The 17,257-nt window shown below is 35.5% G+C and overlaps 1 protein-coding gene across 1 annotated transcript; it reads left to right on the top strand.

Moving 5' to 3' along the window:
• The first annotated feature begins 1,632 nt into the window (after positions 1-1,632).
• Positions 1,633-5,144, top strand: LOC100366463 (uncharacterized). The gene is made up of 4 exons (XM_085506143.1): positions 1,633-2,139; positions 3,506-3,645; positions 4,133-4,291; positions 4,507-5,144. The coding sequence occupies exons 1-4, from the start codon at positions 1,671-1,673 to the stop codon at positions 4,687-4,689; spliced, it is 951 nt and encodes a 316-aa protein (XP_085362269.1). The 5' UTR covers positions 1,633-1,670; the 3' UTR covers positions 4,690-5,144.
• Positions 5,145-17,257: the final 12,113 nt, after the last annotated feature.

Here is a 17,257-nt window from a genome sequence, read left to right on the forward strand (position 1 = left end):
AAACGTTTAACTCAAAGTCAACACAGTGTAATTTATAGTAGTACCTTATTCTGGAACTCATTGCCAGTGTCATTAAAAACTATCACCTCTCGATACACATTTAAACAAGGTCTTAAACAGTATCTCTGTAATAAATAACCCAGTATTGACTTATGTAACAATTGTCACTCTATTGACTTTTATGACATATTTTTGATCAGTTTTAAGTATTCTCATATACATTTGCATATTTGTAAGAATATTTCTGATAATTTGACTAGTTTATAATTAGGGTAGGGACATGATGTTTTACTAGCTCTTATTGAGCTATTTGTCATGTTCCACACCATAATGACAAAGCATTATGTATTTAGCAAGTACCCTATTGTATTTACTTTATGGTGAAATAAAATATACAATACAATACAATGTTCAAATGTCCCAGATGTGTTTTCAATTTATGACGCTCAGCGAATAAACTGAATGCGCCGCTATTTTGATGAAACTTTAAATCATCCGTGGTTTTTGAAATGTAGTTTGGTTAAAGTTGGAAATATAGAAAAGTGATTTTGACATTAGAATGTTGCCACTAAAACTTAGCACAGTATGCTGAAAACCTGGCAGTCGGTGACAGACTACTCCCCAAAAGTGCATCTCGTGAATCAAATAATATGGAATAACAAAAATCTCTTGATTGCTGATGAAAGTGTTTATTACAATGAATTTGATGATGTGGGGATTCACTATGTGGGACAACTTTTCAATAACAGGGGTTTTATGTTAAATTAATGTACAGCAAAACAAGTTGTTAAAGCTATTGTTTCACAAAGTTTTATTCCCCCACGCTCGGAGGAGGTCATTTCAGAATTGCTGGGAGAGAGAGTACATGGCTGGGAAACTATCTACAAATTACCGTTCAAAATAACAATAGACACTAAATTGAGAGAATTTCAATGAAAAATGAACTATAATTTAATAATGACAAATGTAAAACTATAATTATGCACCTTATTATACGTTGTTGTCCTCTTGTTCAGTCGTTTTGGGAGACATTTTCTGAGGAATGGGGATAACATAAATGGTTGAGAAATACTCTTTCTCATGAAACAATGCGCTATTGTTGCGTATTTTATCATTATTAGTAGCTAAGGGTTTCATTTATGCAAATGTATTGGAAAAATTCATATTTCATACACCTTTTATTCAAGACTGAATACGTTATTGCCAACAAAAAGGGATAATTAAATGCACATACCAAGAAATGGGGTAAATTTTAGACTATTTTGACTATGTAAAGGTATTTCATATGATTATTAAGTAAAATTGAAATGTATGTTTTAAGGGACTTGACTCAATAAAAAATATTCTAAATAAAAAACAAAACAAAAAAATACAGAACTATATAGCATTTCTTGATTAAATTGTTTGAGGGCACGATATATTGACATGGATTGACACGTGCGTAACTGTATGTGTCGTGTATGTTATCACATTTCTGTGACGAAAAACGTAGCTGAATCTAGTGTCTTTTTTTTGAGTTTAAGATCTCGTTTATTAACAATCAAGATGACCCAATTTGGACACAACGACCGGGTTCTGAATACCAGTGTAGCTATTTATGCATTTAAATATGCAAATCATGAGAAGTATACAGTTACTGGGTACATGGACAACTCCTGCGCGCCAATGCAATGGCATTAGTCGAATTTATGTTCAGTGTTCGTGACTTGTGCGTGACGTTCATCTTATGTTGCAGTGTGATGAAAACAGTGACATCGCACGAGTTTTATGAATTGAAACCTGTTAAACTTGGATGTGAAGTTCGTGGTATTGACATCGGCCATCCGGTACCAAGGAGAGTGACCGAACAGATAAAAAAAGACGTGACCGAACACCGCATATTGATTTTCAAAGATCAACATAATATTTCACCGAAAAGGCATGTGAGAATCAGCAGATGGTTCGGGGATCTAGAGTCGTCATTTTTCACGCAACATCCTAAGTCGCCATTACGTGACATATACCGCGTGTCGAACGATAAATCTGAAGGTTTACGCGCGGTGGGAACTGCAGCGTTTCACACCGATTGCCTCTATTTGCCAAGGTTATGCAGTCATGCTATTTATCACATGGTGAATGTCTCTAAAGAGGCTGAGACAGGTAAGTGACAATGGAAATGTACACAAATGTATCATACAAACACAAACAAGTGACGTGTTCGGTTTAAATAACGCATATATTATTGTCGTGGTGAGTGTATGCATAAACAATGCTGAAGCTAAAATACTATTACAATCGCATAGTACATTGTAGTTGGATAACTAAAAAATATCCCATGACTCAAAAATATGAACCAGGGTCAAATGGCTAAATATTAATGTATGTAAATATATTACAATAATAATCCGTTCAGAGCACAGTGCGCATGGCTCACAGAGTGATACATATTTTTAGTATCATCAATCAAATTAGTATACACCATTAACACGATTTTGAAATATAGTTTTACAATATAAACGCCCCATGTAACGTGTCAAGTATAAAACAGCTACTGTTGAAAGTGTGCAGGACAAGCCCACAAATATGCTATGGTTAAACCTCGGTTTAAAGGTGAAATACCATCCACTCCCACGAAATGCTAAAAATAATCTATCAACTAACACAAGCTACTTATAATCCATTAAGACCACGCCCATCACTATACCGTGGTATGTGACGCAGCATCGAACAACCATTCAATATTTCCAATTATATGCATGTGACTTTGAGATCATCTCCCAACATCATCTGTTAAAGTGCCGTTTTTTTTTTCAATTCCTTATTAATGGTGACTTCGATTCTGTGTATAAATTTATTGATCTTGCTGTTATGGTTATACTAGTCGTATTTTAAATTAACATGTAATGCGCAGAATCATACAATATAAAAATTATTCAGATGACTTATAAAAACTATTCAGATACAATACTTTCATATCATCAACGTAATATTATATCTCCGTGAATTTGTGAGTTAAAATAATAAATCTTGGACACACATAACCGCTGAGATCTCGTTGGCTCTTAAATAATGTCCAATTCTCGTCCGTCATCGTCTCCATCGTTCCAAATTACAAATGGTTGCATGACTCAGTAGAACTGTACACCATGAAGGGAAAGAATGGACAAATATTGAAATAGAAAAAAAAGAGGTCGAGTGGTCTTCTCACTTTCAACTACATTTACGTTCAAGACATCTATGTTCAAGACAGCACATGAGAAAAAAACGTTTATTCATTTATTTATCACAAAATAAAATGATAAAATTTCAAAGAAAAGTACAATGTTTGGAAATAACCGATAATTGATATATTGATAAGAAATGGTAGTACGCTAACAGTTTGTGGGAAATACAATTGTCTTGCATCGGTCGACAAAATGATTGTCAAATAATTTTATGAAAAGCTTATTATAAACACATTTGTTCGCATAATACAATCATGTTTTTTTTAAAGAAATACTTTCATAATATCATAATCTCTTAACAGCTTTCGTTCCGTTGTCTGAAATTCTTGAAGGGCTGACAAAAAAACAAAGAAATCGATGGGAGAGGTTGTGGATGATCGTACAGCGAACTACACGCGTTGTTCATCCTTTAATTTATTCACATCCAGGAAGTAATGAAAAGGTAAATTCAAAGAATGTGTCATCGCGTGAGTAATTTACAAAAGCATGTTATTGTAGCAGTGGATTTGATGAGACGTATTCTGTGGGGCAGTATATTCCATAGTTTCAATGTCCACCTATCGCCATACTGCATTACTCAGAAAGGGTCAATTACCCTTATCCGGTTACTTTGGTTGCAATAAATATAAATTTATCGCCAATGGCCGCCGATATCTCGCTGAGAGCGAGAGCGTGAACCACGAGATACTGCGTTTCTGTTTCTGAGATAGGATTCCATGTACTATCTACCGTCATCGTGTCTACCGTTCTATGTAATCGTGTTATTTGGAACAGTGGACGCGATGACGAGGAAATGGGTAACTACTTATTTGATTGGCGAAAAACAGTCTCGTAGTTCTCTCGCTCTAAACGAGATCTCGGCGACCATTGACGAATATGTAAAGTATATTGTCATGCAACTGTATTATATGTTTGGTACCAACTCGTAGGTTTTCTTTTTACCTACTGCCTACACTGTTGCCTTTGAGTGGGACAGAGGAAAGAGTAAAACAAGACGTCTAACTGAACCAAAAGAAACTTCGCAGATTCGTAAAGAAATATACGACGTGTTAACAGAACGCCTCAAAGATCTACAATACACTCACAAGGTAGCTTTGATTATTTGCTTTGTTTTTTGTGATGTTGTTGTTGTTTTGTAGTTGTATGCACTCATTGGGCAGAGATGACAAATATGCGATAAGTTTTAGTAACAGTTCGTACATTACGAAATTAGTATCTGGGTGCATCGTATTTCACTAGCATACCATAGTGAAGTAGTGTTCTGTATGTCCAATGACTATATTTACTATATTGTATATTACAGTGGGAAGTTGGTGATTTTATCATATCCGACAACCAGGCTGTTGCACATTGGGCGCCGCCATCATCTCAAAAACCCCGTAGACATATCGGTCTACGAGTTTTGCACAGAGTGACAGTAGCTGGAAAGGAAGCCCCCGAAAAGAAATACATTCCGCCGCCATTAAAAAGAAAGACTGAACTTTGATTTATTGCTATGTTGTTATTTGACGTGATTTTTTTCATCGTTGTAATATTTTTTTGTATCAGTATATAGCATTACGTATTGTTGCTGATTAACAATTCGTCGTCATTACAGTGGTATAAGTAATTTCTGAACAATAATGCTGCTAGTATTTGATTCATATTTCACAGATCACATGTGGTGTCATCTCAATAAAGAACATTCCAAATTGTTTCATTTTTTAAACACACTGGATAAGTGGTATAAAGTCAATAAAAACATATGACGAATATTAGTATTTGACATAAACATGAAATCATACTCTGTGTATCTATATATAATATAATCGCCCATTCAGTTTGTAGTATAAATGATCGTGTCCAGACTTGTCGTTGTCATAGTAATAGCAACCCGTCTCATCGGCACATATATGGTTTCATATATCATGTACTTTTCAAAATAAAATCATCTAGACACTATGATCAGACAATAGTTAATATGAACTCATGGTCATTGCATATAAATGAAATACTGACTTAAACAACTAACACAGTATAGAATGGGAATGCGTTGTTAACCTTTTGAACACCAACAAGAAAATGTAGTAAAGCGTGTATTTTCTGTGATTTACTTTCACAGTTGTATACAATAGGGACATAATTAAAGCGGGAGGGTCGTCTTCTGCGCAAGCGCGGGAATTGTGTCCCAAGCGACGATAACAATAGGTATGTAATGGCAATCTTGAGCTTCAACCTGAGCTTGCGGAAGCTCAAACGAAGTTTCGGCCAAGAGTTTCGACCAGCTTTTTAAGTAATGTTGTTGACATTAGTGAAGCTAAACTCCGCTGTAAACAATATGTGGTAGGGGTCATTCCATGTTTTTTTTTTAATGATCTTTCACTCCTGTAAAATACCGGGGTAAAAATATTTCCCGTTTTGGCTTCTGCGCGCCCAGGGCATAATCAGTACCATGACGTAACGCTCACAGTTTTGTTGCCATTTACACTGACTTCAATCAATTTCCCACTCAAGTTTAAACTGTGTTTAGAGACTTGTGCGTTTTCGTTGGAGCGTATGTTTCTTTTGCTTGCTTTAATGGGTGATTTCAACACAACAGATTTGATCTTAGACGCTCAGGTTAGAACTCAGTGTCGGTGCTCCAACTTTGTTTTGAGCTCAAGATTGCCATTAAATACCTCATAACAACACATGCTAAAAAAAAAACACGCAAAGGTTTATGGATGGATACTTGTTTGTAATCAACGATACGATATGGCAGTATTCCGCATACGCAGGTGACGACTCTCCCGCTTTAAACTTTGGCTATACAGTTTTATTGAAATTTTGAAAACAAAATGTGAAAAAAGGTGGGTTGCATTTGCTGAAAGGTGACAAAGAATGGCTATGGCGCTCAAGGGTTCCACAACAGACTCCCACTCCATTGTGGATTCTGACCATCAACGTCGGCCATCACAATCAGTGGCGGATCCAGGGGGGTTCTTGGGGTCCGGACCACGCACCCCTCCCCCCCGTTGAAAAATTTATTTAATTTGTTTTTGTATAATATAAAAAAATCATTAACTTAGTCTGGCGATTTTAAAGTTTGGACCCCCCCCCCCATAAAAAAATCCTGTATCCACCCGGAGAATGTCTCTGACAAATTACCCAAGCCTGCTGTGACATGTCGTGACAGGGACATGTATATACAGGTAGTAATCTGCGGATATGCTATACATGTACTGTTGTTTGAGATGATTCTTTATCAATTTTAGTTCAGCAAATACTGTGCTTGACTGAATCTTATTCGCGCCCCTAACGGTTTAAGTGGGAAATGTACATCAACGCATGTAAAATGCTCAAATGAAAACATTGATTATAAATGTTATAACATTACCTCTCCAATCAAAACTTCTCTTTGTGATATATGTGCTCAATATTATCGGCACATTTTAGCCAATAATCTAATTTTGTTTGGTAGTGTTTGCAGGTGATGGAACCCCAAATATTCAAGAACATATTAAACAACAGACCATTTTCTGTTTACTTCAAGATTCCGCGTTATGCGTGAGTGAAATCGAACTATAAACATGACAAACAAAGGACTGTGGTGGCGTCAACACATCGTGTGTGTTTCGACATTATTCCGGGGTATTTTCACGCACGCTGATGGTGAAGTGAGGGTATATAAAACGCCATATTCCCTTTTGACAATTCGGCTTTTCTTAGACAGAGCTATTTGTGGCAGAGATTTCGCAGGGAACGGAAAACCATAAATGATATGTAAATTAAAATGATTGTCTCTAATGAAAACCTATCTGTAATGTTGCATTGTGGTTCTCGCATAGATTACTGTGGTACTTACATGGCGCACCTCGGTGATACCATGGTGCACTTCGGTGATACCATGGTGCACTTCTGTGATACCATGGTGCACTTCGGTGATACCATGGTGCACTTCGGTGATACCATGGTGCACTTCGGTGATACCATGGTGCAATGCGATACTCCGATTGTGCATCTCACGTGTATCAATAATAAAAAGATTAACGTCATAATTAAAAAGGTTTATCTATGATAACCCAACATCAATAAGTGCTATGAATCGTGGAAGGTTTATCACAAAGTTTCTGTGCCTGTCTTTGCAAATAAGCGACAAAGCGAAAAAAACGTGATTAGCACCATCATAACGTCGTCTTTGGAAAGATGGTGTTTGTAGTCGCCAGGAGTACGCGTGAAAAAGATTTACAAAAAGAAAAAGAAATAGGAAATTGAAATAAATAAACCGGACACAAGTTATCACATTGACGATCGTTCGTATGTTCACCATACCGACTTCTTTTCCCCAAAAATGTATGCATAACTTGATACACGCATACATTAGGGAAGTGAAACGATAAAACGAGATGCCAATAGCGCCCGCTTTCTTTCCCATTATCAGAGCGATTACAGTACAATGGTTCAGCAAATCGATATGTTCAATATATTTGTGAAACGATTTATTAAAGGATTTCATAGGATCTTATGCCAGTACACTGTGCTAAACGAATGGTATTTTGCATGAACGAAAATCTGAGCCAGTGCATGAATCCATGATAACCGATATATTTTTTGCAAAACACAACTGGTTCTGCAATAGACGAATCCGAGAAGCAGATAAATTACCCCTTCGCCGTAGGCGGCGCGCTCATGGCCGCCATTACCGGGGGGCAACGTGTATCGATAATCGAGTGGAAATCTTTCGTCAGTGTAATGTTGTATTGATCAAAATGTTATACCATAATTTTAACTAGTGTTATAGTTTCAATGTTTTTATGATCATGGAAGGGTCAGAAAAAAAACTGTAAGTTTGTAGGATGCACGAACAACGAGAAAAAACTTTTAAAAATGGAAACAAACTACGTGCAAAATCCATTCACCAAAGACACATGATGTGTGCGAATGTTGTGACAGTACGCATAAATGGTAAATAGCGAATCATAGGATCGAAATCCGTTTCAGGTTTATTTATTGCGGGAAATGGGGGTGGGTGGTCAGCTATTTTTATTTACCTAGATGGACTCCCGGGGATATTATTTGACGACCGAAATGAAGTTACAGAAAGAAAAAATCAGTTTAATTTTCCTGATTGTTGGATCACTCAAGCTCTAGAGACAGTCTTTAGAAAATATGGTTATTTTTTCATACAGAAATAATGACAAAAAGATACAGACAGGGTAAAATAACATACTCCTTTTCAGACAGACGTGGTGAATTTGGGACCACTTTTGGCGGCACATATACATATAGCACTTTAATGTGAGTAACCCTCCCCCCTCCCCGGGAGGCAACCTTACCAAATGCACCGGTCTCCAAACGGAAAAAAACAGTCTGTCAAGCTTCTGATGAAATGGAAGCAGATTATACAAAAGAAATACTTCTTTCCAAGGAATGATAGTCGGGTAAGTCGAAATAGTACGATTAATAGCAGTAAAACGAATGTTTAGTAATGCAAACTTCGTCGCATCTAGTGATAGAAATGAAAAGTTCCCGTCTCACAAAAATGTAAACAAAGCCAATTTCGCCGATCCACATAGTTTGTGTTGTACTCGTAATAACAGTATGAGTATTGAAGCATAATACAACACAGGGAGTATGAAAATATGTTGAGGCAGCTTCTAATTATTCTCGCTTGTTTGTAAACAAACTTGTTAATGTAAATGTAATTCGTGGTGTTGCATTCAATGTGATTACGACTGAAATATTTGAAGTAATACTGTGTGGGACCCTTTATGTTCAAGAAGAAATTGATTTCAATATAAAGAATGCAAAAGGGAAAAATAAATTTGTAATTTTCCACGTTTTGAATTTATTTCAATAGTTCCCCGAAAGTGGATCACTTGCAATAATGCAACATTTATATTTTGATTTCTCATTGTAATTTTGCAAGTCAACTCATGCTTTCACCACGTTAAGATCATACATTTAGTACATGTATTATTGTAAAGTTGAGTCTATAATTGTGAAATTGGACAAAATCAATGCATTGAAGTTTGTGCTAAATGTTGACTGGAGCAGTCGTGCTAGTACCTTCAGGGCTTGTTAACAAGATGCACAACAGCATCTCAGTGCACATGCATTGATGTTGCCAAATTTTACCCTTCAATTTAAGTGACAGTGCTTTAACATGCCTTCCTTGATCAAAGCAGCCTTTGTGTTTACCAAATTAGTTAATTTGTTACTACAAGTAAACTTTAAATAGTTCTCACAGTTTTTTGTCATTTTTTAATTTATTTCTTATTAATGGAAATAATAACATGTTGAGTTGCATGCTGAGTCAGTGTTTATAATGATGTCAAGACCTTGCCCTTTAATGTATTATTCAGGGCTCAGATTGAAACTTTTGTATAGCGGCTTTAGTTAATTTATCACAAGTTATCAACATGGTGTGCTTTTATATTTCAGCGCATGGTAAATCTAGTGAAACATCAGCAATCGCATAGTCATTAGAACCCCAAACAAGAAATACAGATTTCTGTAATTCAGATTGAAATATTTGGTAATCGTAGTCCTAAATAACTAAATTGAAGGGTAAAATTTGGCAACATCAATGCACGTGCATAAGTTTCAATCTGAGCCTGAAAAATACATTAAGGTCCTGACATCATTATAAACACTGACCCAGCATGCAACTCAACATGTTATTATTTCCATGAAATTCTCCTACGTACGTCTTCAATTTAACACTTTCTTCTATGCTATCGATAAAGAGCCATTGCTCAAAACGTCTAGCTATTTTTAATAGTTATTTAGGACTACGATTACCAAATATTATCTTCTATATATCTGTTCTCCATTGATCGTTATGGAAAACAGCTTAACTCTGTACGTGCAAAAAGCGATTTGGACACACACAAACGAAACAAAATCATGTTTTACAACAATTTCTACACAAAGTCTGGATTTCCAGCTTTGGTCAGTCTCTAGCCCTGATTACAGTCCTGTAGGTTGGCCTCCTTCCGTTGATCATTCGGCCCCACATGTTAGCCAGTCTCTAACATCGTCTTTCCAAATATCCATGGAAATAATCGTTGGAAACACGTATTAAATGTTTGTAAATTACTCTATATTAGACTAGCATGTTTAAAGTTAGTACTCGGCTGATTAATTTTCGGTAATATCTGGTTGGACTTTCAACTGTTCTATGATGCTGTTTATAAACTGTTTTTTTAAACTAGACAAACCACTGTTTACAATTTGTTGGTCTAATATTATATTAGACTAGCCATGCATTTTAAAATTAATTGCTGTCCATGATGAGTTTAATTAGAATGTGTAACCTATATGCTCTGTTTCCGTAATATACCTTATTAGACGGGAATGGCCGCCAAGGTCTCGTTGGGAGTGTGAGCGCCGTGAGACTTATTCTGGACCCTCAAATAGCCGCTCTGTCTCACACTTTTGTGCACACCGATTCATTGATCTGTGTAACTTTTGGTATTGTGTGAGGACATGATCATGATACGATGTGGCGACCACTTTGATGGTATAAAAACACTTTAACATTGGTTGATAAGATAAATATATTTTAATATACCTAAAATAAGAATGAACATATATATATATATATATATATATATATATATATATATATATATATATATATATATATATATATATATATATATATATATATATATATATATATATATATATATATATATATATATATATATTACGACTGACGAGGTATTATTTGTTTTTCTGGATTATTTCAAAAGCCTGCGATTTTAAAAATGATAAATGATTTTCTTCTATGAAACTGTTGTAATTGCAAATATGTCTGACATATTCACTGAACAATACGGTTGTGTTTCACAAAAAAACAATCTGTCACAATGGAAATATAGCCCCAGGATCGTACACAATAGACCAGTGAAAACAACCAGTTTTCACAAGCATTATGAATGGGCTACTGAACTTATTGCAATTTCTTAGATCCGGTTCATGGCAACAGAGTGAAATTTACATACTAAAATCCGATTACGAAGCCTGGCAACACCGAAGTCGATCAATGATGAGGTATTTTTCAAACATATCGATTTAAATAAAAAAGAATTTTGATCGCCACGTGTTATACCTTTTCCTGATTAGTCTAATTTGTATTTTTTTTAAACAATACTGCTAGTTCTCGAAATTCTAAAATCCGTGACAATTTCAATGAGCAACAAATTTATTAAAACATTTTTTTTATATACATGTTAGTAAAACTCGCAGTTTTGATTCATGAATATGCAGATTAGTAAATCACGAATATGTATTCTTATGCAAATTAGCGAATAATCAGGCATTTTTTTTAACTCGAACAGCTTGTCTAGTTGCTTGAATGGCATTTTAGAAAGATCAAGTTTTTCAGAAAAGCTCTTCTCCTGAAATGCAGATTACCTCAAAAGAAAGGTATATTCTTTCGATTAGTATCCCTAACAGTGCTTTACGTTTGACAAACCCTGATATTAACGAAAAACTCACGGCTAACAACATAATACTCCTAGATGAAAGAGATTGGCAAATGTAAGTAAATGTTGTTTTTTTTTATATCACTTTCAACAGTTGACCACAGTTTGCTGTCATAAATACACTCTAACTCAAATAGCAATAATGGTATAAAGAACATAAACAAAAATAACGGATATCATGTGAGCAACTGTGATATATGTCTGATTCTATGGTTTCAGATTCGGTAATTAGATCTGAACATTAAATATTAGTGTATTGTACAGCTGCAATAATTTTGCTCTCCGCCTCTGTCACAGATCTAGGCGTTGTTGTTTCACACTCGTCTACTTTATCGTGCTAAGTTTGACACTCTTCGAAGCAGTATTGATATTTTCGCTACGTACTCGAAACTGATACCAACACTGCTTCTCGCAAAACCTCAAGTTATTCCGGTATTGATCTATACAGCATACACAACCATATTTTCCATGTTTGACGCACAAACACAAAAGAGTACTTTACACAATAAATTACATTGAATCCATACGCTGAAATTTCTTTTTGTATCCATGCTCTTTAATTTTCATTTTATTATGTTTGCATACAGATAAATTGAAATGCATAAATTTAAATAATGTGCTTGCGTTTGTTCATGACTGCTCATTCATTATTATCTGTTGTTTATTGCAGTGGTTTCCAGAAGCCTTGGTTAGCATTCATCACACATGGCGCTCTGGGTGCCTGAGGATAATAGGCATGGGAATATGGCGAACTAATACACCTTTTTAGATTAATAATCTGTGGCAAATCTGTCTAAACTGATCTCTTCCTTGTTTCATTTTCCTTTTACTCCATTTCTTGTTCTTGGTTGTTTTGTTATTACATTTATCTTATTTGTGGTATTATAGCTGTCGCTTCTCAAAATATTATATAACTTGAAATGCAGGACTGGTGTATGACGAATGATAATCTCAATCTCAAAAACGATAAAAACAACACCAATTTCAGAGTTTTATAAAAAATAACAACTTTCCAAATTCCTATTTTATTTTAAGTTACCAATACGTTTCCACGTGTCTTCTTTATCAAACTACACAGTGCAGCTTGTCAACGGAATCACCAACACCTTAGTTATTGTGGTTGTAGCTTGATGAAGAGGAATCTTCAATACCCGGGCCTCGAAACCTAACTTGAATTATAACACTATTCTACTAGGACATTGTAAAATGGCTATTTATACAGCGAAGGTTACTTATACAATATTTGTTTCAAATGGGGGAACAAAAATAAAACTTGAAAATATAGAAACACATTTTAATCATATTGATCTACGAATTAGCACAACATTTCTTACGCACAGGGTTCGAGACAAAGTTAGGTATGTCATAACTAATATATGGGGCATGCAGTTCAATTAAATATAATAAAGTAGCTGGAACACATTTGTCAAGACGAAGCGAATTAAACATTTTTTAAAGAAAATGTGATGTAAAGTCAATTACAATTAGATGAAACTAATCCGTAATTTACACAGCCAGAGTGGCACCAAACCTCGCCTACGTCTCGGATTGATACAATGCTCTGGTGCTAAGTACTCACGACTGTTGACATAAAATCACAGACAACATTGACCTTCTCGAAACCAAGTGAACATATCGTGGTAGTATATATAACAACAATATTTTGGTCACTGTGTGATACTGGTTTTAAATGTTATCTTCCTATTTTGATAGTTGCAACTCCTGTTGTCTTAGAAATAAGATTTGACATTGAGGCAATCGGTCTTGTACATCGGCTTCATGCTGCAACTCAGTTGTCCATAGCCTACGATTATGAATGGAACCGTGATGGTGACGGAGGAAAAATTGAATATTTCAGCCGCGTGGCATTTACCCGGAAGCAAAGTATCACAGGGTCCAGGGCCCAAGTGTTATAATGTGGCCGATCGCTAAATGTTGATGCACTTGGTGCGTACCTGATATATCTAAATTTCTGATTTGTGATTAATATATTCGTAATACATATGCCAATTACATTTACATTTTATTGTTTATTGTCTTTTAGGCCACAGGCCCATATGACTATACATAACAAAAAAAAACATATGCCAATGATGCTATACAATTGTCAAACTACTGAGAATGTCGAAGGTGTGAAAAATATAGTATTTCCGTCTTTTTAAATGTTTGATCGCCAAACGAAGTGACTAATCACTTTTTCCAACCAATCTAGAAAATTCGAGATCATTCTAGTTAGCAGTTCTCTCAAACAAGCCCACGATGAGGAGAGGGGGCACTTAGATAAAAGGACTTCGATTCTCATTGGGCCCCAATGAAATTGCATATATTCAACATTAGAAAATACACAGAGTTTGTACCACATGTATTGTTGAATGCAATGATGTAAATATTCCATAAATGGTAGTGTTATTGCGCTGGGCTTGCCTATGATTGGTAGACGCAGAGTTCGCAGAGAAACCTATCAAGAAAGTCGACAAGATCAGAAGACTTGTCATCGCGATACGCGTTGCTCTGCATTACTACTGGCAACCCATGTCGTTAGGTGGCAATTTTCTTGAAACAGATCGAACAGAACCAATTGTTGCTGCCATTAATCATAGACTAATCAATAAAATTACATTTCTAGGAAGTTATGTGGAAACTATTTTATTTTATTTAAAAAGTGGTACAATAGAAACTCCTATTATGTTTTATTTGTCAGTTTCTTGGATATACCCTCTGAGAAAGAGACTAATGGTATTTAACGCTGTTTGTGTATTATTCTAGGGGAATTTAATGACAAATGGGTCGTATTTTGTCAATCCTGTACAATTACATGTGCACATATTTTAATCTAACGATTTTCATATCAGTGATTATTTCAAAGTTAGGATGGTCAAAGTCGTTGTAATTAAATCACTGGATTAGAGAGAGAAATAAATGTAATTACGAAAAACAAAGTTTCAAACTCGATAGGTAACTTTGAATGATCCCATATCTATCTTATTTAAGTACATCTAACTGCAACGAACAAAACAAAGATATTAGTACAACTGTTTATCTAACAGTTCATTTTTGGCAAAGCTAACTAAAGACTATAATTCTTCCTTCTGTTTCAATTGTGAAAGATCATACTTCTTTGTTGGAGATTCTTTTCCAGCGACAGTTACTCTGTGCAGAACACGTAAACCAACTTCACTACGTCTTCGTTGAGAGGACGGTGGTGCAACATGCGCGAGAGCCAGATTGTCAGATATGATGAAATCTCCAGGTTCCCACTAAAATAAAGAGCATGGTGAACATAAGAAACATGGATATCGTACACGGATTCATTGGTGTGTGTAATATGGTAATTCCAATACGACTATTCATAGTTGTAAATGCACGCGCGGGAATTGAGTCCCAAGCGACGATAACAACACACGCAAAAAACGCAAAGGCTCATGGGTAGACGCTATGGCCATCTGACGCATGCGTAGGTGGCGACCCCCCCCCCGCTTTAAGAAATAGTAGTTAGCTTATTTTAAGAATGGGACTCATGTTCATTAACACGATAATTGAAACTTTTGTAAATTATATTTATGTTCGAATAAAACCGTGCCTTTGTTTAGTTTGTCTGAAAATTACTTTTTTTGGATTTGTTCACTTAAAAGAATTTGAATTTAGTACTGTCCATCAAAACCAACACCTCAGTATTTAAAAAAAAAATATCGTGCCTCAGAATATTGTTGTTTTTTTGCCTCTGTTTGTCAATAATTGCTGAATAAATTATTGTTATTGAAAGCTGGATATATTATTACCCCCAGAAATTCCATTAGTGTATATGTACGAAGCACATATGCGAAGATTTCAGACAATACTGACTTGTATACCTAATTAGCAGAAGTCACAAAGGTAAAAAATGCGCGTGTATAAAATTACAATAAAAAAACAATAGAATCAGGGGACTGATGTTCTGCAATAAGTTGAATGAACAAACCGATTTGGGGTATTTCCACAAGGTATATGTGCGTTTTTTAATGGCGTCATTAATTATACAAATTGTATGCAAATGTCATTTGCGGTAGGATAAAAAACTTTTACACGATAAAGTGTCTCGAATGTACATTCGAAAAAAAAGTATAAACAATACATTTTGATAAAACAGAATAGATAAATATTACCTTATGTGAATACTGGACAGTGTGTTTGTCTTTTGTGATCACGTGGTCTATTTCTTTATTTAATGCTTGTGTTTCTTTCATGTCCGTTAGTCTTTGGTTAACATTACCTCTGTCCCAATAAAATGCCCCAGTTAATCCAGTATGTAGACATAACACCTGGTTAAGATATGACCATACAATATGTCAATCTGAGGTTTATATGTCATATTTGCACCGAGCTTAGCTTGTATTGATCACTACTTCATTTTTAGGACATTTACGGAACATTTCACTTGTTGGAAATTGGAGATAAAGGTCGGTTCATTGCGTGTTTAAATATTACTCCGTCGTCTCTTTTACTATTGCTTGAATTTACTAGCTTGCATGTAAAGTGGTAACCGGATTTTAGCATATTGTTAAAAAGTTGGACTAAATCATATTTTCTACAGTTTTACCTTTTTACCACTTTCGGGATGTGAATAAATGAGAGGGTGAACCACGTCTGTACCATGGGGATTTCTCACGACCCATAACCTCTCCCAACGATGTCTTTGCCTGTGCGATAATCCCTCGATGATATCATTCAATGGCGCAAACACTGCAAGAAAGTATAGAACAAGATTATAATTTATTTCATAACAGTTATAATTACGACTCAAGTATCTTGTTGTTTATCCGATAGCAGTTTCCTATTTATTTATTGTATTGGAGGGGGGGTAGTGAACTTCAAGAAGCAATATAGCCAAATTGCTGTGAGCCACAATATTTCGAATCCTGGCAAATGATCGCCCGACCTACCCAATGCGCGCAAATTGAAACTATTGAATATTTCACATAACAGTCTTAAAATTCCAATACAACTTTATGAATGACCTCAAAACCTCACTGTGTTATTAACTCGTTTAGCAGTATGTCAGTACTCTCCTGGGAGAGGGAATAATACATAAACGAACATATGTTTATGTGAATATTCATGTAAAATAGACCGAGATACGCTGGCCTTCACCGTCCTCTGTAATTATCGATGTTCTTAAAAAAAGTTGATGATGTTTATACACAGCGGACGTTTTAGCAAAGTGTATATACTTGGTACTGTTCAGGTAGAAGTGTCCGTTGACCTTTGACCTATTTATTCATTGTAATTCTATTCTATGTTCTATTAGGATGAAAAATTACGGAATACCTGGGAAGGCACGATTGTCACTTACACGTTTCCGCGCCTCTTGATATGTTGATCATATGATATATAGAGTAACTGCACGGCTTTTGCAAGTACTGTCCATCAATATGCCACCCCGTGTTGCCAACTCCCACTTGGCCTTCCGATGCATCATTGGACACGCGGAATATATTCAAAGATGGTGATTTTGGGTGTTTGTAAAAACTCGTAGATTCTAGCTCACCAAACCATCGGCCAATCTCCACGTGTTTATCCGGTGAAATATTGCGTTGATTCTTGAAAATTAAAATACGATGCTCG

Source organism: Saccoglossus kowalevskii, chromosome 12 (genome assembly GCF_978046115.1).
Source record: "Saccoglossus kowalevskii chromosome 12, keSacKowa6.1, whole genome shotgun sequence".
NCBI classification, from domain to species: Eukaryota; Metazoa; Hemichordata; class Enteropneusta; family Harrimaniidae; genus Saccoglossus; species Saccoglossus kowalevskii.